Below are 25,071 nucleotides of genomic sequence, written 5' to 3' on the forward strand. Positions count from 1 at the left end.
TGGACTGGGAGGACAGAGAGTCCCAGAAAGCCCCGTAATTGAGTTAAAGCCATATTCTCTGTCCTCCGGTCTTTGTTTTGTTGGCACACTGCTTTCGGAGCCAGTGAAGCAGAAAAGAATTGGCTAGCTCATTTGATACAATATGATGAGTGCACTTTAATCGTTCTTTAGTTTTCTGTAGAGACAAATTGGGACCTTTTTATTGAATAAACAAGGAATCAGATGGTTAATAAAGATGTAATGGTCATGAACCTAAACAAATTAGAATTGTTGTGATTTTTTTTTTTTTTTTTTCCCCTCCCGTACTCATCTTTACTATGGAACATACGTTAGCAGCACATCTGGATCATACCATCATCAGCTGCGGTTCCCATCGTTAGCCAAATCTTGGTCTCGATCCTTTATTTTTCTCTCCTCAGGTCATTAGTTGGTCACTCCACATATCAGCTCATGTTTGGATCTGTCTGCTTCCTCTTATTTATGATTATTGAGATCTTGGGGCCTTGTAGCTCCATCTGGAGGCATTGATACGGTCATAAACACAGTCCCGAAAACATCATCGTTGTTTCAAGGCATACCCTTACAGACACGGCCCTGTCTGGGAAGCCCTCTCTCAGGCACACTTGAGCACTTTGTGAATGCAACTATCTAGAGCGCTGTTGTCATGAGTGATCTCATCATTGCACAGTTTTTGAGGCCAAAGCAGACACAGGCACATGCTCTGTAACGAACCCCAAAGGGATCGTGATTTTTGGAGCCATGCTCCGTCCAGATTGACCTCAGATATTAAGTTAGACCGCTGAGGAACCTAAATGTGAAGCTACAGCATGCTTTGCTCCCAGATTGGAATCAAATTTAGTCATTTACTGGAAAGTCTTTTCTACTGCATAGATGAGGCGAAAGTTAAATGTAACAGGATTTCAGTTTTTCATTTTGAAAGTGGGAGCTGCTTCTTTATGGGAGGTCATTTCCTCAAAGCAGTAGATGAATATTAAAGTGGACGCCAGTGGAGTCGGGGTCCACCATCTGTGCTGTGTGTCTTCTGTCCATTTTCATCATCCTTTCCCATAAAGCTTAATGTGAAACAGTGAAAATTAAAAGCACACGGCTCTGTTTCCTGTCAATGCTACCTCATAGTAATATGTGTTTATAAGACAGGACATGGTGAGGGAGAATGAATTTATCTGTTCACTCCTGAGCTCCTCACCTCACCTCTGAAACAAGTCTCAGTGCTGTTTCCAGGAAAAAGTCTGCAGAGACAGCTATAGGTTAGGATTTATGCACAGCCTGACTGTTTAAAAGCACAGTGAAGCTGCCGCACACACACACTGAATTTGTAGATGGAGACACACAAAAAGGAACGTTGACCACATAGGCAAAGCCAGTTAATGTGCAAGTGGAAAAGTCAGAAAGTAATTCAGAAACTGAAAGAGATAAAGAGTTTTGTGTTCGACGAAACAGTAGGGATGGTCAGTCTTCGTCTCTTATCAGAACACAATGTGCAGACAGCTGTTGGCTTTGAAGCCCTTAGAGCCCTGTGGCGTTGAAGCTAACTTCCCCTCCCATTACCCCTCTTCTTCTTTTACTCTTCTCCCTTTTCCTCTTTCCATTCTCTTCTTCTCCCAGGAGCTTAAACACTGATTGATTCACTGACTTGTCTGTCTGCGTGCATGTGTAATCAGAGCTCTGGTTTGCCAGCGCTCTCCCTAAAGAGACAGGTTTCCGACATCATTCTCGGTCTAGCCAACTACTCTAAAGACACGTATTCCCTGTTTCCTCCTGCTTTCTTAGCTGAAGTATCAGGAGTTGTCGTGCGTATCCCTTGTGCATCAGCTGGATTTTTCTCTGAAGGTCTTTCTTTTACTCTAGAGCTAATTTCCAATCGACTAATGTAGCGTTTCTGCAGTTTGCCATGCGCTCTGCTGCTCTGCTTTATAACCGTTTTAATTAAGAGTTGTCACACAGGTCTTGAAGTCTTGGCTCTCAATTCAAAATCAGGAGATTTTGTGAAGCAGAACTACCCTTTGTCCCTACTTGAAAGGGATTTTCTGTAATACTTGGTCATTTGTAGTCCTTGTTTGTGAGTATTTTTTTTTTGTTTGTTTTCTTTTCTTTTCTAGACAAGTTTCTGGGTGGTACGAGAGATCCTCCATGCACAGACGTTGAAGATCAGAGCCGAGGTGCTGAGTCTGTATATTCGCACTGCCAAGGTACACAAGTCCACCCAGGACATGACTTTGTTTTATCCACACGAATGTTTGCTGTACCAATTCAACTTCATGTATGTTTGATGTACTCTACTACTACTCACAGAAACTGTGTGACATGAACAACCTCCATGCGGTAATGGCAGTGGTGTCAGCGTTACAAAGTGCTCCCATCTTCAGGCTAACCAAAACTTGGGCGGTGAGTAATATTTGCTGTGCTTTGATGTCACAAGTTTATTAGTAGAGTGCTGTCAATAAGCAGGAATTTCCCCAAAGCCTGCACCAAAACACTGGACACATAAATGGAGAATAATAAAAGTAGCACAAGTGACATGGCGTAATGAATAAAAGAGTTAAAACTTTCAGAAACTTTAATTTCACAAGGAAAATGAGACGTTAACAAATACACTTCCCTTGAACTCTGATTACTTTTAGAAAGATGTCAGCGTCTCAGTGAAATGCCAAGTATCTGTACACGAACTTGACACGATCTTTATGGATGGTGAACATTTTGAATTCATTATTCAATTTTAAATCAGTGTCTGTTTTACAAACATGTCTGTCAGTGTTCTCAGCGAAGATGTAGAAGTTACATAATAACATAATGATGTTGTGATGTAATGCTGGAAATTTCTTGAACTCTGGTCTGCAAAACCACAGGAGGTTCTTTTAAAAATATTTTTATGGTAAAATCTTTCCACTTGTACATCTTAGCCCTAATTTGTTCCCTCCTTATCCCTGTCTTCGTGTGTAGTTACTTAATCGTAAGGACAAGGCAACGTTTGACCGGCTTGATTACCTGATGTCCAAAGAAGACAACTATAAACGCCTGAGAGACTACATCAGCAGCCAGAGCATGGTTTCTTGCATACCATACCTAGGTAACAGACACAAATCTACATGCATGCATAGCGGGTAACTACTGCACCCCCCCCCTCCCCCTTCTTACGAAAGGTGAAGTTTTAGTCTAATATAGGTCTGTGCAAAAAAGCTTGCACCCCCCCTCATTTCTTTATATTTTACTTCCAAGAAATAAAGCTTTTTTCTCTTGTGTTGAGGAAGAAATGGTAGTTGGAGGAAAAATTTGTTAAATTGCTATCAGACTATGTTCAGATGGATTCCCCCCCCCCCCGGTAAAACCAATGAGCTATGAACCCTGTAAGCACAAAAAGGCATCCAACCCAAGGGATGGACATATATAAAGAGATGGGGACACATTTTGTGTTGCTGTGACACACTGCCTGTAGAAAAGTGCTTAAAGATAACAATTTGACAGTATCTTATTCACCAAAGCTGATATCCAAAGAGCTATTAGTCAAACGTATATCTCAGATGAACAGCAGATGAACAGTATTTGAAAGTCATGAAATGAGGAAATACAAATCCAGCAAAGACCTGACACAGGACCTGTGGAGTACATCTGGCCCTTCAGTCGATCCATTTACTGTTTGCCAAAGCCTCATTAGTAATGGTCTCAGTGGATGGGTGGCTGTCAAGAAGCCATTCTTAAGAAAGAGAAACGGGGAGAAACGCCTGATGCATGCCAAATTACACATGAACTGGACTGAAAATCAGTGGCAACAGGTCTGATGGAGTGATGAATCCAAACTTGAAAGCTTTCATTCAGATCATCTGCGGTATGTACGACGGGGTCGCGCAAGAGGTACAACAGTCCTTTAGGAAGCCTGGAGAACTATCCCTGAAGACTACTTAAATTACCAGAAAGCTGAGCTAAAAGAGTTCAGACTGTGTTTAAGAATAAAACTGGTCATACCAAATACGGATTTTTGAAGACAAAACCCCTTTTGTCTTTTTATACTGTATTTCCACTTATGTTTGCTCATTTAAAAAAAAAAAAAAATCACTACACCCATTTCCAATTTTCCTTTCAAAATCTAAAGAAATGATGAGGCTTAGCACTTTTGCCTGATTTTGATTTCTAGAAATCAACAATGGCAAAAGATGAAATAAAAGTTAATGTTGGTCTGGTTTAAGCTAGAGAAGCTGATGCGATGTAGGATTTTTGCTTTGAAAGCACTTTTATTTCCAACCATAAACTTTGGATTAAAAAAAAAAGGCAGTTGGAAGTCCAGATTTCCATTTTAGCATTTTTGCTGACTCAACACAACACCACATGTTTTATCCAAATTGCTCATATGCTGTAAATTAAAAATTGATTCATGTAGATATAAAGCGAGGAATAAATGGGTGACTAGAGAGTTATTGTATTTGCTTGTACAACAGGTGCAAGGTGGTTTATTCCAACATTTGAGTGTGAGTAATGTTCTTGAGTAACATCAAACCTTATGTATCTCAATAGTTTGTTACACCATGGGAGACTAGATGTTGTGCATTTTAAAAACTTTTTATTTAGCAATAGTATTTTTTTAATCACCTCTGTTTGACACAGTGTGTACCATATAACCAAAAGGATTGAAGATGCATTTCTAAATAACTTTGAACTTGCTCAATAATTTAGCCCTTCTCTGCAGAAGTAGCCGTAATGGTTCTAGTGACTCACATATTTGGGATTTTTATCATCGTCTATAAAAATTTCAATGGAAAACACTAAAATAAACAAAAATAAATAATCCCTAGTTTACTTTTAGTATCCATTAAGATGCCTTGCACTCAGCTTATCTTTATGGGCTAAAGGTTACTTTAATGACAAGCGTCTGGGTTTGAAAAGCCAAACTTCCCTCCTGCGTTTGTCTTTACGTCACTACGACAATCATTTGTCAGTCAGTAAGCAGTAAGCTGTCTGTTTCCTCAGAAGCTTTCGCATCTTTGTAACACATCATTGATTTCCCCCCCCCCCTCCCTTTGGCTTAATGGTGAATGTTGAGCATAAATTTTCTGCTCTCTTATGAAAAATCAAAGTTCCCTTTAGCAGGAAAAAACACATGAATCACTAGGACACGTTAAAAAGGTTTTGTTTTTTTCCTTCCCTTGAACATTCATATTCCTTTTTCCCTCTGGCTCCACGGTATGACATCACACAGGAATCCCTTACGAGTTGCAAGGAAAACGTTCATGCCATGTGTGTGGTTTTATAGCTGAACTGTTTGTTCTTGTTTTGACTTCAGGTTGGCTAAATAACTTTTTTAAAACCTACCACAGTCCCCCCCCTTTCAATCAGCCTTGTATCATAGCTACCTCTGTGTGATTCAGACTTGGACACTCAAGTATGCACAAACAAACAGACACAAGGAAATACGCAGCGCGCAAGAGTCTGTTTGCCATTAAAGAAAGTTTAGGTGACCCATTTTCCCACACTGCTCCATCATGGATGTCTGTAAAACAATAAGACAAATGCACATCTAAACTGTGTCGTCATTGTGTATATGTTAATCAAAAGGAAACTTACTTTTCGGTAAGCTTTTGTCATTCGTCATTTGTTGCTCTGTCTTGGGGTGGGGATTTCTAGGGCATATATGTGGGAGTTGCATGGTCTTTCCTTACAGTATAAACTTGTCTATGATGCTTGTGGATGTGTGACCAACTAACTGGCTGCCTCAGGACTGGATCGAGCCAACCTGGCGCTCAAGAGAAAGAGAAATTGCCACTTTCTTGCTCCTGCACATTTCCCTTAATCGTAAATTCTCCCGATTCCTCCAGGGTGGAGAAAACGGGAATGAATGAGCAGGAGACTGAAAGTCGCAGTGCTTGTTCCAGAGCATCACTCCCAGCTAAGTGTTGGGTGTGCTTAAGGAATAAATTTGTGTTTGGTTTCTCTTGATGTTCGCATATTGACCTCTCTGGTGTCTAAACACAGAACCTGCTGAATTTGAGTGTTGCCGTAAATTAAAGTCCCAACTTAGAACAGAGGGCTGAAATTACCATGTTGTTGTTGTTTGTTTGTTTTTCTTACCAAAAGGTTTTGTTTCCTAAACTTTATTTGAATGGCTTCTTGACATGTTTGTGACTGTGCTCAATTTCCATTATTTTTGGGTGTGATGCCTATCACTGGCAATAAACGGTCTGGAGAAAGAGCCATGTGTTGGCTCTACAGTGACACATTTGTGCTGAACTGTGTATATGCGCAACAGTCTGATCTCTGACCTACTATTAGGTTTGGCAGACATTGCTGCCTCCTGTCTAAGCTCACATCCTTGATCTCTAGCAAATCGTGTAGGGACAAAGAGCCCATAGAAACATATGGGTTAACTCTAGGAATAAAGCCATTCATGCAGTTTAAAATAGTTCCTGTCCTTTCACCTTCACCTTGTCTAGCAAAAGCAGTATATCAGTAGCAAAACTTTGCCACCAGTGTCTTTGGTGTTGCTAAACACTGCTCGACAAGTGATCTAATATCTAATACAGGATCATAGGTACTGTACACATGGAAGAAAATAAAACCTATTTGATTTGCATCTGATTTTAAACGCTAAAAATAATAAAGTTTTCGATTTCAATTACACAATTGAACCAACAGCTGTTGGCCGCGATCTGCTTGGTTGCACAAACGGATTAAAAATATCCTTTGTGTTCGTGTAGCTTGGTGCTACACTTCTCTGAACAGGATGTCACTGATAAAGAGCTCGTTAATATTTATGATAGTCCCAGTGTAATTTTATTAATGCGATGCTGTAGCGTGTATTTTCAGTTTTTGGCCTCTTGTTAGGGGAGAGAGATTTTTACAGAATGCCAGAATTGAGCTCAGTGGTGCTCCAACTCCAGCTTGCTGTTGCTGAGTAGTGGTAGCTGTGGGACACGAGCATCAGCGTTTGGAATAACTAATGTAATGGAAAACAGCAAGTTAAAAGTGTCAAATATCTCACATCAAAAATCCTGCCAGCGGGGTTGGGGCCGGGAGGTTTTCATAACCAATTCCTGTAACCTACAGTCCTCTGTGTCAGGCTCTAGTACGGCTAGTTCTCATCTGCCCCGGACCTTTAGAGCGCAAAGCTTCGGTCTGCTCTGACTTACAGTTCTTCTAAAAGAAGAGTCTAGTGGAGGCATAATTTAAGATGACTGGTCAATACTAGTTTGTTGACTTGTCTCCAAATTAGAAGATGTTTAGTTATGGCAGTTTATGTTGCTTTATTAAGTTCTCTGAAAAACTCCGGCTAAACAGGGGGACATAAATGACAATTCTTGTCTCACATCTGACCTACTGTAAATTTGTAAATGCAGTCCCCGTGTGTGGTCAGAGCTAATTTCTGTTCACTTCCTTTAATTTGGAAGTCTCCCTGATCTTATTCATTGCTATGACAGCTTGGATTGCAACTAAATCAGATCCAATATAGTGGCTTATTTTAGGCGATGCTGTCATCCTTTATAAATAAAATTGCTGTGCTAATATTTTACACAGTGACATTTGCAAGTGTATTCGTGTGGGAAATGATTTTATGAAAGTCTTGCTATTTATTAAAACAAGAAGCGTAGTGAAAAGTGAGACATTTTATTGTTTATGAAAGAATTTAATTCCTCTCTGATGGCTGGTAGCTCATGTCACAACTTGTCCATCCTAAAGTCAACTAGATATCCACTCCAGGTAGTTTTGTCTTGTGTGTTTGCGCGCGCGTGTGTGTGTGTGTGTGTGTGTGTGTGTGTGTGTGTGTGTGTATGTGTGTTGAAGTGCTACTGATGTATTTCTACACTGGATAAGAAAAGTGTAAAGAATTGTATTGTTACAGGGCTAGATATAACAATGCCATGACTATATTAAATATAAATACACTGTTAAATAACAAAGAATGGCAGAGTGATGACATTGTGAACATTTGGCCTGAGTAGAATCACAACCTTTTTAAATTAACTTTCACAAATAAAGCCAAAGATATTTACATACTAAAGCCGTCTCAGCCATATGCACATTGAACAAGCACATTGTTGCACAGGTTCTTGTTCAGTCGGTGGGTTTGTGGGTTTGGTGCTGGGGGTCGGTTGTTGCCCCAGAAGTCCAGGAAATCCAGTAGAAACGGTAGACAGTAGGTGAACTATTTATTTCCTCTCACTGTTTGGCAGGTCTTCTCAGCACTACTTTAGATTGCATTAATTTTCATGCTACCACGATTAAACATCGCAGTTTATTCAATGCCCCATCCTATGGGGAACACTTTCAATAAGTCGCCATTAGCTGCTCAGAAGAAATCTCATCACTGTAGTAAATAATAATTTCCCTTTATAACATACTTAATCTCAAGAAGAGTGAGTAAAATAGGACACAGTCATACTAAAAGGCCTCAGGGAACTTCATAGACTGTCCACACTGATAGATGGAGAGTAGTTACTTGGGGAAGGCGGTGGTATCAGTCTTCATGTTAACTAGCCACAGAGTGGACTGTTGGCCATAAACATGTCGCTACCTCTTCCTCAGATGTGGCAGAGATTCCTGCTTCTGCCTTTACGGGATTTATTTATTTATGGGTAGAGAACGATAAGGATGGAGACTGAGATGCATCTGAAAGAACCACAGTTCATTGTCCTAGTCAATTGGCCGCATCATGAGGCGGACTGATTTTAGGGAGTAGAAACCGCCCCCGTAGTCTGCCCAGAAGATTCCATCCTGAAACTTGCTGCGGTAAACTCCCCCGCTGTACCACACCCCATTCAGATTGGTCTGTCCGCAGGCATTGTACCACCAGCCGCCCTTGTGGAAGTGGGCGCAGTTACCTAATGAAGAGAAGAACCCAGGCTCAGAAAATAAGATCAGAGTAATACATGAATTATTTCAAACTAATGTAACCAATATGTCCCCCTACCAGAGAAGGAGTCCTTGTCACGATCGAGCGTAGTGAACTGTTTGCCGTTGTGACTGCTAAAGGAGTCACCAGCATTGCCCTGGTAGGTGCCTAGCCTCAGCCGGTAGCCCTCCTTCTCAGACTCCAGATGAAAGCTGCTGTACTCGGCATACACCTTCTTTCCTGTCCAGTCTTCCAGCTCTATCATCAGCTTGTAATCACCCTGTTTCGTAAGATTGTAGATGTTTTCCAGGCCGAGCCAGTGTTCGCCATCTATGTTACCGAAGCCTTTCTGCAGGGGACAGGCACCACATTATGACAGTACGACAGTTTCACTTGTGATTTCAATGTCACTACTTTTGTACGTGTAGCACTAATTTACGTAAGCTGGATACTGCGGTTTAGCTAAATGGTGAATGAATAGATCCTTTGCTTCTGTGGTCAGTGAAGGCAAATCGTTTCCAAAGAACACAAACATTAAAATGGAGTGAGGTTATTATGAATTCTTGCCAGGGAGCTGTGTTTATATGAGTTTTCTCCTTGCAATCAAGTGAATTGAAATCAAATCTGTTTCCCATTGAAATGATAATGTGTTAAGGTTGTGATCTGCGGTTTCTCACTCTACAAATTTGTTGAACAGCAAAGCCAGCGATGATTTGGCAGTGTTTTAGATGGAGAGTTGAATGCAGCAAGTGGAGAACTGCACAAGTGTTTTCTGTCTCTAATCCAATCACCATGACCGTATTAATACATGAATCCAAATTTTATGACTCAAGGAGAACTCCTGCAATTTGCCTTCATCACATACAGAGAAAACGGAGGTCAGGCATTTTGATAGAAATGACACAGGAAAAAAGGTCATCTTATCTCATAAGGCTGAGACATGGGAAGTAGAGAAACAGGGGTCATTTCCAGTGGGGTTGAGAGGGGAGCTGCGTTTCACTCTCAGCCCTTGGGGCTCTCTTATTGCATACATTTGTCCCTGGATTCAGTTCTTGGCTGCAGTTTCAGTGTGAGGAAATCCACCACTAAGCTATTTACACTGTTTGAACAAGTGCTTGCTTAGTGACCTTAAAATGAACCTCAGAGACTGGGCTGCTAAGGAAAGGGGTGGGCTGCACAAACTTACTAATTTTGTTGGCATTGCTCTCTTGAAGGTGGGACTTGTGAAAAGAGTGATACGGAGTCTCTTTATCTGTCACTTTATTTTTGGGCCATTGGCATAAGCAACTAGCCAATCATAGGTTCAGTATAGATTTTATGATCATCTGCAGGGTAAGCTACATATTCTTGGCTAGTGGCCCTAAACCTACTGTTATTGTACATTTGTGTCCTTGAAATGCCAAATTCTTATCACATGTCCTGTTAGACCTGCTGTTACTTCATTAATCTCCTTTTCCGTAAACTTACCTTGTAGTTCTCCCAGTTGCGGAAGAAGTTAACAGAGCCATCTTTCCTCCTTTGCATAACTGTCCATCCTCCATTGTCGAGGCCATGCTCGCACCAGGCTTGGATCAGTCGGTCACTGCCGTTTGCCTTAAGAAGGTACATACCACTGGTGGTGTAGCCTGCCTTTCGCACCTGGTAGCAGTCATTGAAGGGACCTGGTGTTGTAAATGATGTAGAAGAGGAAGATAAATGAGCGGTTCTTATTTGAACATTAATATTGATGAACACTCATTTGTGATATTTTAATCTGCATATAAATTATATTGTTAATATTGAGAAACCCAAGTGGTGATTTTAATAGGTGATAATTTTGAGGACAAGGGTACGCATGATACTAAGATGAGCCGTAACTTGCACTAAAAAGCCATGTATTACCATATCTTTGACTAACTTACAGAATCTTCATTTTTCTTTATTTAATTATTAAACAACACATATTATCTGACTTGCACACAGTTGGAAACTTCTGAATAATAAGACTTGACTATGTCCTGATTTAAATGTCACTCTTTGTAGTTAACATACAGAAGTCATTATAAACTAGATTAAAAGGGAAGACAAAGCTGGGAATTAATATCTTTGCTCAGACCACCCAAACATCCCACAGTCTGAAGTTACATAAGCTTTCATCTGCACACCAAAGCTGTTATTTAATATTCACCTAGATTCCACCTTCAGTCAAAGCTATGAGGTGGCGCTGCACCAGAGCTGAGCTGAAGCAGCTGAATCTAAACCGGCCACATTTCTTCTTTCTCTCTGTGAATATTTATTAAACCAGTATCAACACAAGCTGGGTCTGTCTGTCTAGTCTAGAGGCCTGTGGTAGACTCTCTGAAAGCACATAGGTACCCAGTATAATACATAGTAGTTGGTTCATCTAGACCAAACTGTGGTGAAGCGGTGCGTATTTATACTTGTATGGAACCTACATGGAAGAGGGGCTGCTAGGACCTGTGGTGGCTTTCTGTTTTACACTTTTCCCTCCTTGTTTCAGATCTATCCTGTCTGCTGCAAAAACTCATCCATAAAAACTCCATAGAAAAAAACAAAATTAAATCTTCCTATTATAACTTTTTATCTCGATCATGAAGGAGCACCACTAATCGAGTGAAAACAGCAGCTGATGGATAAGGTCAGTAAGGATATGGTCAGAATGCTGTTTGTAGTATGTATGTCAGTTCAAATACACTTTAATCGGCTGATAACTAATCAGACAGTTACAGCTTGGTAAGGCGGATGAGGAACTCCACATAGCTAGAGGTAGTTAAAAGGATACGCGGTCTTCTTGTCTGTTACAAGTTCAGTCTCTGCAATTTTACCTCCCACGGGCACTTCCTCACCTCGTGCCGTCTTCTACCTTTGTGTTTCTTTGGAGATTTTTTTTCTGCGTGGAGGCTTTTAAAATATGCTCCTCTGCTCTTTGAGCTTAAAAGAAGCATGTCATTATTTGAATGTCAGTGGAGGTGGCGACAGGTCTGTGATTTAAGAAGAACAGTGTTTCACTGATTGATGTGGGCTTTCATGAGAAACCAGACACTTGTGATTAACGCACATTTAAAATGACTGTATAGGCATTAACTCTTGTATAGACTTAAATTTTTTCTTCTTTTTTTCCCCCTTTTTTGCAATGACAGGACAGTGACTGTAAGCTGATGCCTTTTAAACAAAGCAAAAATATCATAATGCTAAGGTCTAACTATGCCGCCCGAATGATCATAAACAGAAAAACTGACTTAATTATTTCCAAAATAGTGTACATCTGAATTTTATGTCATTATTTAACTCTGCCATATGTAAAGCCCAGAATAGGTGATGCTTTGCCATATCATAGATGCAGTTTTATGGCATTGGTGCATGTTTTCTCAAATATTTCCTGATATAAAAATGTGGTGTTTTTTGTTTTTTTGTTTGTTTGTTTTGGGGTTTTTTTTCTCATTCTGATACCTTTTTTTTTTAAGGTGAATTTTGGGTGCTTTCATATAGTTTGCCCAGCCGAGGATGTTCAGGCTCCATATATATATATATACACATACCTACCTTATAATTCGCCATAGACATGCATACCAAATGACTGAAAGTAAAGGGTAATTTACAAATAAGATGTGAAATGTATTGGTTTAAACTTGATGATATGATGATGACGATAATGTAGTTAAACTGTGACCCTGTCAAAAATACATTTATTTTGGCCCTTAAATTTGTCTGGTTCTGACCCATCATTTTTTCAGACAGGCTTTGTTTTGCTTTCCCCTTTGTCTGTTTCACCGTTTAAGGGCTTGTATAACCCCTTTCAACATTCTTCCCCATACTTTAATCGCCAGTCAAAATACAAGCGCCCGGACCAAGTTTTAGGAGCCGTTTCCAAGTAGCAGTCTACCTTGCAAATTAGTTTCACATTGGCGATTATCTTTCTCAGATGTCAGATGGTCAACTTTTTTTTGGAAGAAAAGAACAAAGGAGCATTGTCTATTTAGAGGATTTTATCTGATTAGTTATTTTAGTGCAGGGTTCTCAGACTTGTTGGGCAAATCCAGTAGATGGGTACTTTAACTATACCCTGCCCCTTTACTTATCCAATTGAAGATATATCTTTTCCCATTTTACCAAGTCTTCTTAATGCTGTTAAAAGAGGCCTAATCCCCATCCCACTAATTTAGTGCATATGCTCTGTATCATGCTGCCAATACAAGCAGCCAAGTGGGATCATAGGAATGTATGATTTCACTGCCTCTGTAGCATGCCAAGCATGAGCCAACTGTGCCTCAACAGTACCAACTGTTGCGAGAAATTAGGTTTTGAATTGCGATCCCTAGCTAATTATACTTTAGTAGTTGTGTGTACAATTAGCACAGTTTCTGACAGTTACTTAAGACATCTTACTTTTGCTCAGCGTCAGCCTACTAAAAGTCATTAGATTCCTGACTGTTTTACAGTCCTCAGTTATTCCTCAATCTTTGCCTGCTATTTTAAATTTGTACTTGCCATCAGAGGTAAGCGTTCCTTGCGGTGGTGGAGGGTCAATCCCAAAAGGGCTTATTGTAGGTGGGTTGATGCGTGGTCCACGGGAGAACTCCCTGTTGTTATTGTCCCTCTGTATCTCATTGGTGAAACGGTTGTTGACTGGTATATTCTGCGGTACCACCTGCACCAGAGGGGGAACTGCAGGCAGCTCACTGCGTCCCAGCGTCCTCATACACTGCTCCTCCAGTACAGATATGAGAATGGACTGGTTGTTGACCACTCCGGCCATTGTGGCAAAACGGGCCTCTAGCTCCCTATACCTTGAAGCCAGTCGCATCATCTCTGAGGTCACATTGAGGACACGGTTCTCCAGCTGGGCGAGCTCCAAGGAGTTGTCTCTCTTCCTGATGATCTCATGTAGCAGCTGCATATATAGTTGGGTCACCCTGGAGTTCATGTTCCTGCTCTCTTTCCGCAGCAGCTTCATCTCATTCACCAAGTTACCATCCACATCTACCACCAGCTGCAGCGTCTCAATCTCACGGCGCTGTTTGTTGAGCACATCCCGCACATCTGCAATCTCCATACGGGTCACTCTTTCCTTGTCTGGCTCTGGGCCTGTGGTGCTGGCACAGATTGGACCTGATGACAGATATGATTTAAGAGATTAATAAGAAGCTGTTTTGATGTAATGGGAAGCAAAAGAGAAACTAGTTCAACCATATTGTACTAAGGGTACTTTTCGAAAAATAGCATATTTTCTACCTGTGATTCTCTGCTCAGGTACAAGGAAGGTATAAGAGCATTTTTTGGCATCAGGATCCAGAGGAGCTCTTTTACTCCTGTGGAGAGAAGGCTCTTTGGTCCTCCGGGCTTCCCTGGAGCTCCTGCAGTAACTTTCCTGCCAGAGGGAGAGGCAGAGCAAGGCGCACAGACGCCACATCAGCCCTTGCATTGCTGCTGGCTGACTGAATGGATAGATGGGCAGCTGCTGGTACTCCCTCCAGGCCTCCCTGAAAGAACACACGACCTTAGGAGTTAAGGAAACAGCTTTTTCTTTGTGTACAATGAATAAAACACCAGGACTGTTAATTGTTTGCTTTTCCAGAGCAGAGGGATATAGTATTTTGATGAAATGGTATTTGAAGCTTTTTTTTTTCTTTCTTAAAAAAAGATATCAGCAGACAATCTAATTGTTTAGGAAAGTATCCAGTTGAGAATTTGTCACGTACTGCTCCCACAGACTGTTATTTGTGTGGAAATAGTCAAAGAGAGAACACATTTTCTGTCCAGCCAACTGGCTTACGTCTGCTTTCTGTCTTAGTTAGTTCCCCTGCTGACAGACACCCCATTATTCAGAGGTTCTCTTGGTTTCCCCCTATTAAGGAGCTATGATATCTAACTGTTGCTGATTTATCTTTATCTTCATCCTGCCCTTGAATTTAGTTTATCTTCTTTAGTCTAGGACAGAGACTTGGCAAACTCCCATCCTCCCGGCTTCTATAAGATCCTACTTAAAGATGTTTTTTTTTGTTTTGTTTTGTTTTGTTATTTTCCCCCAACTGTAGGAATCAGGAACCCTTTTTAGAAATTATGGTACTTCTCAGCAAGTTGACCACAGGAATCAACTTCCAGTTTCTGGATTGTACTGTAGATACTGGAAGCAGCAGAAAATGGATGGCAACTTCATTTATTTTTAAGTTGGGACTTGCAAAGCACAGTCTCTTCTTAGTTTCTTTTCCCCCACAACAGATACACTTTTATTGATATGACACAAAATGGCAACCTAATGTGTTACAGTTACCTGATTCTTGCTGATCGATGCTTACATGGCAGACCCACATCAAGCTAAATGTATCAACAAGCTTTTTAACAATAATGTGCCATGCTGGAGATGTCATCTGCTACAGACATGGGTCGTTTGAGAACAGAGCAGTATAATCTGCTCCATTGTTATCGTATCGTTACCGTATTTGTCTCACCTGTCCTCCAGTGTGATTTTTCAAGTGACAGTAATGAGACAGATTTTATCCGTAGCTGAGCATTTTTCAGTTCTTAGCAACAGGAAACGGTGGTTAGCATGCAGCACAGGCTGCTAAAAAGCACCTCACTAAGCTTCTGGCATTTTTTAGCATAGCGTAAAAACCTTTTGCATACAATTGAGGGAGTACTCCAGCCTTAAGAGGGTGTAAAATGTTGTGGCCATGCACCTCAGTAGGAAATTCAGTGCCACTTGGCTGTATAGTTTTTTTATTTTTATTTTTATTTATTTATTTATTTTTTTAGATATAAAGTCTAGTCCACGTTGTTCCACCATGACATTAAAATATAAATACCTGGCTTCTGACTTGCTACTTCCACAGCTTAGATATAATGTTATTGTTCTTTGTAACTAGGTTGGCTACTTGCACTGGCCTCACCTGAAACACACCAACCACAAATTGACCCTAATGCAGTTTCCTTGACACAGTTAAACATGCCAGCACAGGTGTTGGGTAAGAGGTACTATTTATATTTTATTTAAATTATATTTTCCAAACATGCATGCAGGACAGTCACTAATGGATGTGAGATTAAGTCAGAAATCAATCAAAAATATGTGCAAAGCTGTTTCCCCTTGTGATTTTTTTTTTTTTTGTTCTGTTTCTCATCAGCATACAAACACAAAAAGCGCTCTCACAGTCTCATGTACTGCTCAATTTAACACCCGACCTGGTCCTATGCAAGGCCAAGACTTTCTATCCCTCCTAATCCCCTCCATCACTCTTCACAGTCAGTCTTTTCTCTATGCCACATCATTATGGCCTACCCTCCACCCTGAAACTCAGGCGCTGTGTGTCTCCCATATGACGCCATTGTGGTTCTTCAGGAATTCTGGCAATTATGTCACTTGGAACAATGTTGAAAGGGGGCAGAATTACAGTTAGTACTCTAGATCTGCAGGGTGTATGTGTGCGTGTGTACCTTTTTAATGGTATGTTTAAGTTTGTGTGTCTGTCTGTATGATTGAATACTCTGTGTGCATGACTACTCAGAGATGTTATTCATTTTCATGGTTGTATGTTTTTCCAGCAGCTTGTGTGTCTGACAGCGTAACCAGGTACTGTATCCTTGCTGACCTTGGTGAGAGCTGCTAATGTCTTTACCAGCAGCATCAGCACTATCAGTCTTCAAGTGTCTTCTCTTCTAAACTGTGGCTGACTTTTTAAACCTATCAGTTCCAGAAAGTCTTCATATTCATAAAGCGTACGAGCCATGAACAGAACTGTAACATCACAGCTCATCTATCAGTTATTGCCTGCCTTAGCACCTACCTACAGTCCCTTTCTTCTATCCCTTTGCTCTCTCAGCTCCTACCTTCATTTTATTTCCTTCTGTGTGGTGGTTCTGAGTATGAGGGGCCTAGTCTCTTTTCATGGAAACGTAGCATATCAAAGACATTCCAGGAGATGCTGAGAGGTCAGTAGTGTGTTGTAAAGGTACAACATTGACAGTGTTTCACCAGAACAAGCAGAGTGCCCTTTTGAGTAAGAAGGAGAAAAAAAACATCTAAATTGGTTCAGGCCTGTAAGGGTTGTTAAAAGAAAAACACAAAGCTCACCTGTGTTTAAAGAACATCTGGTAACGTATCTTTTTATACTTGTGCAGTAGTACACATCTGTCCATATATGCATGAGTTCACACTCCTTGATTTCTCCTCAGGCTCTGCATTGTGTATAAAAGATGGATGCAGCCATCAGGACATTAACATTGTGTTTTTGGAGTCAGGAAGCAAGAATGTGTAGTACCAAGTTAGCTTAAGGTCACAAACTTGATGTGCAAGTTGTAGGCTGCAAGTATTATTTCACTTAGAATGTACTGTCAGGTGGTTGAGAAACAGTAGGAGGTTAAAGATGGAAGAAAGTAATGGTGGTAGAAAATGGGTCATGGCCCCTCTTTGCCTTTCAGGTCAGTCATCGTGAACGTAACCTGAGGCAAATCCTCTCATACATAAACTACTCTCATTCCTTTTTATTCTTAACAGAATTCTCTGGCACTTTCTTTCAATGTGAAAGCCCCATCCTCTCGACTTCCCCCCCTTTTTTCATTGCTTTTCTTCCTCTTTGCTCCCTCTGTTTAGTGCTCCTTCCACCCTTTTCAGTTACAGTTAACTAAAAGCACATGGGAGAATTAGACTGTAAGTAGTATACCAAATAAGAAACATTTAAACCAATTTTCTACTTTAATATGAATAGGATTTATTTTTTTGTTGGTGCTGCTTTACTAGCAAAAAATTGTGTAGTCCATTTGAAACCAGTGAAGGACTGACAAACGGTCACCTCTGCATGCCTTTTCTTTTTTCCTCCATCTTTTTGGCAGTAGTATGATCTCATGCACCTCTGTCATGCAGGGTATGCACTTCCTTATCTATCTTACAGTATCTCACTCCCCTGTCGGCATGTCTCTTTTTGTATGCCCCTGTCTGTGCTGTGGGTTAATTTATTTTCAATCCACAGTCATTCCACTGTATGAACCATTACACTATTATAAATGCAACTTCTGCACTTCAGCTGTAGTGGCACTATATTTTGTTTTATGTTTTTTAGTCATTTTGTAAATGATAAAAAAAACATAAAGGGGTTCACCGCACTTGCCCATATATGAAAAAAACAAAAACTATACAAAAACAAAATTACGAATTACAAAATGAGAATTGGCGCCATGCTGAATTAACTGCATTTCAAATTGGTCTTGGCTTACTACATTTACATTGACAGCACAATGACAGCCAGTTTCCTCTGGAGAGAAACTGGCTTTCGTCTACCTTTAGATTGTTCGTGTAGAGGCTGATGTTATAATTATATTATCATTGTTGTAAGAGAGGAAATGATCAGAGAAGTCATTAAGTAAGACATCTGTTTACTTTACTCCTGGCAGGGAAAAATTAGCTTGTAATATTCGGATAGACAGCATAATGATTGTTGAGGCTGACTTCACAGAGATGGCCATATGGCAGGCACTCTTATAACCTTGGGTTTCACCGTGCATAATTGCAAAAAACATATATTCATTTGTCACCTAAAGAAAACTATTACAAATATTTATTATAAACTGCCTGCATGGAGATTGTCATACACCTGTAACCAGACACCTACAGGTGTATGACAATCTCCATGCAGGCAGTTTATAATAAATATTTGTAATAGTGTGTACTTTAGAAGGAATGCCAAAAAGACAAGTGATAAATTAAAAGAAAGATCTGAACAACTGCGTGGAGAAACTTAGATGTGAAATTACAAGTGTGCTGTTTGTTAGGCTGTTTACACACAGTCTTGCTCTATATTATGTCCAGAAATTCTGAGAAGAGCCAGTTGATTGTGATTTCATGTGAAGATGGCGGACCTGATCCAGATGTCTGCTCAAGTGGTTACATAAGTAGTTTAACTGTAGTCACAGCCAGTGGAGAAGTACATGTTCCATAAACCAGGAGAAAAGTATAGGCCTAAGTGCTTGAACCTTGCAGTGAGGAGATGTTTGGGTTTACTTGTTTCCTTAGAGCACCAAAGTATGTATGCAAGTATGAGTATAAGATTGATGTAAACCATGCTGTGGCCTTAGAGGCCAACGGGTTACGCAGCGGTATTAAAAGTCTATACAAGGGGATAACTATGAAGGTAATGATGTTTATCCCTCATTTAATGTTTCATAGAGTTGGAGAATTAAATCTGTGGTGCCTTTAAAGCTGTGTTGGTGGCACATGGGAGCTTAATACCTTAATGAGAAACTTTATATTTGTTTTTGCTTCAGTTTGTAACCTCCTGTACATATGTATAATATCAGTCTGCAGCATGTTTGTTTCAGCGCCCACGGTGGGTTTCTAATGTGTCAGTCTCTCACTTGATGGATTGCAGTCCAGCCAGTGGGAGAGAATGACTTGGATAGAATTTATTTATATTTTCAAAGTCAATGTTTTTTCCCAGCCTCCAAAATCCTCTGCTTCCACTCCCTCATCTGGTCCTCAGACTTTCCCACAATAAGTCCAAAATACCTCCAAACACCTCATCACTGGTTACAAAAAGAAGGGAACGTGAAAACAAAATAGGGAAAATAGGGATGAGTGAAGGAAAGAAGTTTATTCTCATTCAAGGAACAACGTGGAAACAGCAACAACAACAGCAGCAGCTTTTTTTCTGTTCATGACATCAGACAGCTGAGTTACATGAGTAACTCAAAGTCAAACTTTTCCTGCGCTTGCTGAAACAATAGGTTACAGAAGTGTACGCAGAACGGCCAACAAAGAAACGATCTAACTTGCTTTTGATGAAGGATAGAATGAAAATGTGAGTAAATAAAAGGCTTTGGGAGGATAACTCGGCATGAGTGGGGATGTAGTAAAAGCGCTGACATTATGAAGCAGTTAATGAGAAGAAAAACAAACCAAAAAAACCCCAGCATTCACACAGGAGTGCTAAAAACACAAAACTCGTAAAAGCCTCATCAAAACTGAAGAAACTTTAAATGCCGCTTCTAAAATGGAATACAAATTACATTGCGGTACAGTAAGTAATGGGAATGTTTTATATCAGTTCATGGTGTAAAACTAAAAGGGAAATGAGGGCAGATGCAAAGAATTACAGTAGGATTTTCTTTTTATTAGAAAACCTGAGCCACAAACGGATACTGGAGGTTTTTACTGGAACTTAAGGCAATCACTAAACATAACTTGAATATTAAGTTGATGGTGGCCTGTATTTTTAATAAAACCAACCCTTACTAACAAGTTATTTCAACCTCCTGCTTTTCTAGCTACTAAACTGTCGTCCTTGATGATGCTACCTGAGGCCCTACGGGCCCCCCCATCTGTTTTCCTTCTTCTGTAGGGGAAACTCTATAAACATGTGGGCTGAGACTGTTGTTGGGGTCAGAGGTCTATTTGTAGATTAGGGTACAGTCCCACCCTTCCTCTACTTTGCCCCCACCCACTCATCCGCCCGAAATCAATTGGTCTTTGTGGAAAGCGGGTTTCCCGTCTTACTCTGCGTTCATAACATGCACTTAAATGCACAGAAACTCAGGGTCATCCTTTTGTCTGTGCTGTGCTTAATGTAATGACTGAGATTTCCAACACTGTCATTATTACATGACACTCTTCCTCTTGCTTCCCCTCCTATAGAATAGACGACACACACACACACACACACATCTTTGGCATTATTCATTTTTGTGCATGAAAAAACCAACTGATGACACCATAAACTTGCATCTTCCTTTGTATAGTGTATTTTTCTCAGTCAGACGTGGCTAATTTGTCTTCTCAATGGGTCACGTGAGAAACTGGGACTGTTCTGTGTGTGCTCCACCGATAGGTTGGTATTAATTTTGTGTCTTTTATGTTTATTGATGTAACCCTCCACAACAATCCCAGTTTCTTGGTGAAAATTAATTTAAAATTAACCTAGCTAGGTTGATAGATTAGCTGTAGCTTCACCTTGGCGTGCTCTTTGGTTGATAACTGATAAATAAATGAATATCTGGATTGCTGCTTCAGGTTTTGTGCAGCAAAAATTACTTTCAGGAAGGTCAGGCGATCCAGGAGAGCAAGGAGGGGGGAAAATATTTAAAAAAAAAAAAAGAATTTATATGAATGTTTGTTTGGCTGGATGGTTTAAAATTTCTGATTTAGTACATTCTTTGGCCACTCGTGCATACTTTTCCTTGGTTTTTATTTCTCTTCTGAGTCACACCTAGCCTTAAACTCAAACCTCAGACTTCACATGCTTTCTATTAGCTAAATCAACAAGGAAGAACACATAAATTTGCACACTGCATTACACGCTTGTTGTCCACTGGCTCTACTTAGTTACATGCCTCCACTTCACCCGTCTATTTACCCTGACCTCCTGGCTGACCTCTTCCTCCCTACGGTGACCAGTCTGTTCAGCTGTGTCCAAGCTCTCATTAATGAGCTTCACAGTTCAAACAAACTTTCCTGTGACTATCCTTGACTTTATCCTCCACTAGTTTTTGTATGTCTTTATAAAGTCTAAAAGTTTGTGTGGCTCATAATGTCGGTTTGAGTTTTAAGAGATATGTAATGTGTCAGAGTTGTTGTTCTGTGGTTGGGTTTAACATGTGCACACAGTAGTGCAGGAGCAGTGTTTTTGGATAAGACTTTATCCAGGATGTTATCTTTGTCCGCTTCTCTAATTGGCTGCGTTTTGCAGATAAAATCAGTTGAGACTAGCATTGACACGGGTTAAAAATGCAAGATACGATTGGATGCATGCCTGCTGCCCAAAAACCGCAGCTGTTTGTTGGTGCTGGCTGGGTGAGTTATGAGTCCCGTGCTGAGTTACAGCATAGTCTATGAAGGGACTGGTGGGGAGGGCTGCAGGTAACTGACTCTGATGGGCCACGCACTGCCTGACTGGCTTGTCATGGGACTTTTGCAAACTTTAAATAGAAAAGACATCAAACAGATGTTCTGCTGTGATTTAAAACTCTTAAGGTGAAGGCTATGAGTATGGTTAGTTTATGCGTGGATTGTAAGTAATGACCCGTTTTTAAAGCCTGTCCTTCGTGCAGTCACGGTTCAGGTAGAGCCGAATGCTGGTGCTTCAGCACGGAATGTTCTGGATATTTCTCAGACAGCTGTTCCTGCCTCCCCTTTATCTTTTTTTATCTTTTTTTTTTTCTCCCACTTATTTTTCCAGCCTGAATTATTAGAGGTATCGATATTATGATTTATTACTCTAAGCGGAAAAATGAGCATGCTCGTGCAGTGTTTTCTTTCCTTTTCGCCATCGCTCATTTTGCTTTTTACTTCAAACACTGGCTTTTTGAAGGTCTGCGTGTCTCTCACGGACCTTTACAGCATTCACAGATGTGGCTTTGTAGCGAGCAGAATGTTTCCACAGATACCACCAACAGACCAGGACGTAAGCAAAAACATTTGAAGATAATTGTGAGTTGCTGATATGGAAGAGCACCATATTGATGTTATTAGTGTTCAAAGCTTTTGCCATCATGACAAGGTTGGGACTGAAGTGTCTTATGTCCATGGGGTGTATTTGATAGAGGATGTGGTTAAGGTTGGCTTACACTGCATTTTTATCTTTTCCCTTAACACAACCCTGAACGGGGAGCTTATAAACTGTCATAGAATCTGCTCACTTTTAAGCCTTCCAAAAGGGGCTGTGAGGTGAGATGAGATCTCACCACGTCTGAATGTACAGATGGAACTTATTGGCCTAACCCCGATTTCCACCAGGTTAACTCGGCTACATCCCCGTACCCCTGTTAGCAGCCAGGTTCAGACTGTATTAGGAAACCAAAAGCCAAGAAAAAATAAACAGGCCTAGGAGCAGAGCTCAAATCTCTCCATCTGAGCTGATCACTCTCCCTCAAGTGTTTTGCTGGAATGTCCCAGTTTTCTTTTTTTTGTCTTCTCTCTGGCTTTTTCTTTCTCCTCAGGTAAGGTTTAATGTCATTTTCAGAGCAACTTTAAGATCTTGGATGTTTCTCCATTCTCACATCTAGATGAAACAACTCATTGACTGTATATTTTTTAAAATCATTTTACATAACTGATGTAGGGCTGCTCGATTATGGCAAAAATGATAATCACGATTATTTTCACTGAAATTGAGATCGCGATTATTTGACGATATTTATTTAACCCTTTAAGACCTACTATAGAACCAAGTCCGCCAGAGCTCATATTATTTTTTTTACATGTTGTAGTGCCGTTTGTGGGAGCATTTCAATTTGCTATGCAACTGTTATAGCCCATATTTTAATAATATGTATGCATTAAGTCCATAGTAACTACATTAATTGCAAAAAAGTGCAATAAACTACAAAAAAATTGAAAATCGTTTTTGTTTTGTTTACATATATTTCTACTTGGAGAAATTTAAGAGGCTTATCCCTCAAAACTTTAAATACAAAAAAGTTGCAAAAAATAGTTTACAACAACAGGAAATTTATTTTGAGTGTCTTCATAGTTTTATTTTGGAGATACACCAATTTTTATATACTGCAGGAAAAACGAAAAAACAATCCTATGATGCAAATTTGCAAAGAAAACAGCATGTGCATCAAAATAAACTATTTCCAGCAGTGCAATTTGAGTTCTAAGCATCCCAGCAACTATTCAGAAAGGTCAAACATGACCAGTATAGGCTTTTAAGGCCTACAAGCAAAAAACTACAATTTCCGCGAAAATGACGTCACTTCCGGTTTCGGCCAGGAAATGGCGGACATACAGTTCGCGCTGACGTCTGTTTCACTGTGGGAAGTGTTACGAACAGCTGATAGGAACGGCAAAGCGTGTTTCTGGAATATTGTGTTTTTGTTCCTGCAAGAGCTTTTTATGCAATTTTTGCAAAGCTTTATGTGGAAGGAAACTGTGACCGAGGACAAGCTGATGGCATCAGATGTAAGTACAACTCCTCCGGTTTCATATGCAAAACAAATTATTGCGCTAGCTTACACGGTTCCGGTTCTACAGGGATTTAAAAATAGTTACACAACACGGAGCGTGCTGCTCTGACCGGCTTTAAAGGGTTAACAATGACTTTAAAAAATAATATAAAATAGTGTGCAACACCACTGAAGTTTTTTTTACCTCTCTTTTCAACCAGCGGCAGTCACTCTCCTCTCCAAATAACTTCTGCTTAGCTTTCCGGGCTTCCCTCGGGTCCTCTTAATCAGCGTCTCCAACCTTTTTTGCGCCCGACAATATTTTCACGGACCGGCCTTTAAGGTGTCGCGGATAAATTAGGGAGGGGCTAATAATCGGCTCAGTCATTTTTAATGATCGTTGAAAGCCCAGATCGTAATCGTGATTAAAATTCGATTAATTGAGCAGCCCTAAACTGATGTAAATCATGGCCCTGCACACCAGAAAAAGTTGTACTCTCTGAATTCAGTTGTTTTTGCCCTTCCTTAATACAACTAGGATCATAAATTCATAAATTCTCCAGATTTCTTTGTTGGCCTCATATACATTACATATGTTAAATGTATACACGATACACTTCTCAGTATGCTGTACACAGTATTTCTCAGTCAGACTCCAGGGGATAGCCAAAGAAGCGTTGCTAAATGTTTCTGTCTGCAGATGTAACCTCCAGTCACGAAACGTCCTAACCTCTCCAACCTCTCAGCCAGAGCTCTCACAGCTGCCCAGACACACACAAAACACCATCTTGCTGACAGACACACACACTCACTGATTCCAAAATCAAAATTGAAAACAGAATAAAACTCGAGCAGCGTTTACCTTTTTGTTACCAGTAGTGAGATGGATGTTTTCCTGCAGTTATGGTGTCACGTGTATATTATATTCTGTCTTCACCGGGCTGCAGTGCGCAGGACTCATGTCTCTGTCTCTCTCTTTGTCCAAGTCTTCAGAGGTTCTCTCCTCTACTCACTCCTCCTGTTCTGTAGCAATAAATCACAATGCAAGGCTTTAGTCAAGGCCCTACTTCCCGAAGCTCCCTGTGAACTTTCCTGGTGCTCAGACTGGGGTATGGTTCAAAAGCCGGCCACTTCAACAGACTGAGCTCTCACCACTGATGCCTTGAGTTTTTCACAAAGCATGGGGGAGACTAGAAGAGGGAGGGGAAGAAGGAAGAGAAGGGAGGAGAAGGGGGATGAGGGTGTGGGTGTTGAAGATTGCTTTTTTTTTTTTTTTTTTTTTTTTTTTTTTTTTCCTCCCTCCTTTATTTTATTTATTTATTTATTTTTTAGTCGCCCAGCCTACCTCTGATGTCATAAGTGAT

General features: G+C 40.4%; 2 protein-coding genes across 4 annotated transcripts in view; one reads left to right on the forward strand and one right to left on the reverse strand.

The window, feature by feature from the left end:
• Window positions 1-25,071, forward strand: part of ralgps2 (Ral GEF with PH domain and SH3 binding motif 2) — a 73,702-nt gene that overhangs the window by 35,388 nt on the left and 13,243 nt on the right. For all 3 annotated transcript variants that reach the window (XM_085266501.1, XM_085266503.1, XM_085266504.1), the window contains 3 exons: window positions 2,121-2,210; window positions 2,314-2,406; window positions 2,962-3,088. In XM_085266501.1, coding sequence (XP_085122627.1) covers window positions 2,121-2,210; window positions 2,314-2,406; window positions 2,962-3,088 — 310 coding nt within the window. The remainder of the gene's footprint in view (window positions 1-2,120; window positions 2,211-2,313; window positions 2,407-2,961; window positions 3,089-25,071) is intronic.
• On the reverse strand, window positions 5,036-24,887 carry angptl1a (angiopoietin-like 1a). The gene is made up of 6 exons (XM_085266505.1): window positions 24,570-24,887; window positions 14,069-14,316; window positions 13,325-13,945; window positions 10,304-10,497; window positions 8,915-9,185; window positions 5,036-8,825 (listed from the first exon to the last, which is right to left on the reverse strand). Exons 2-6 carry the CDS (start codon window positions 14,256-14,258, stop codon window positions 8,638-8,640), a joined length of 1,464 nt encoding a protein of 487 aa, XP_085122631.1. The 5' UTR covers window positions 14,259-14,316; window positions 24,570-24,887; the 3' UTR covers window positions 5,036-8,637.

This window comes from Mchenga conophoros, linkage group LG23 (genome assembly GCF_057382185.1).
Source record: "Mchenga conophoros isolate Kocher_MC1m ecotype Shallow Benthic linkage group LG23, M_conophoros_male_GT1.1, whole genome shotgun sequence".
Classification (NCBI taxonomy): domain Eukaryota; kingdom Metazoa; phylum Chordata; class Actinopteri; order Cichliformes; family Cichlidae; genus Mchenga; species Mchenga conophoros.

Coding starts and splice junctions, on each gene's coding strand:
- angptl1a (XM_085266505.1), bottom strand. CDS start 14,258: ATGCAAGGGCTGATGTGGCGTCTGTGCGCCTTGCTCTGCCTCTCCCTC. Junction 13,946..14,068: donor ACCTGAGCAGAGAATCACAG/GTAGAAAATATG, acceptor ATCTGTCATCAG/GTCCAATCTGTGCCAGCACC. Junction 8,826..8,914: donor TGACAAGGACTCCTTCTCTG/GTAGGGGGACAT, acceptor TCTCTTCATTAG/GTAACTGCGCCCACTTCCAC.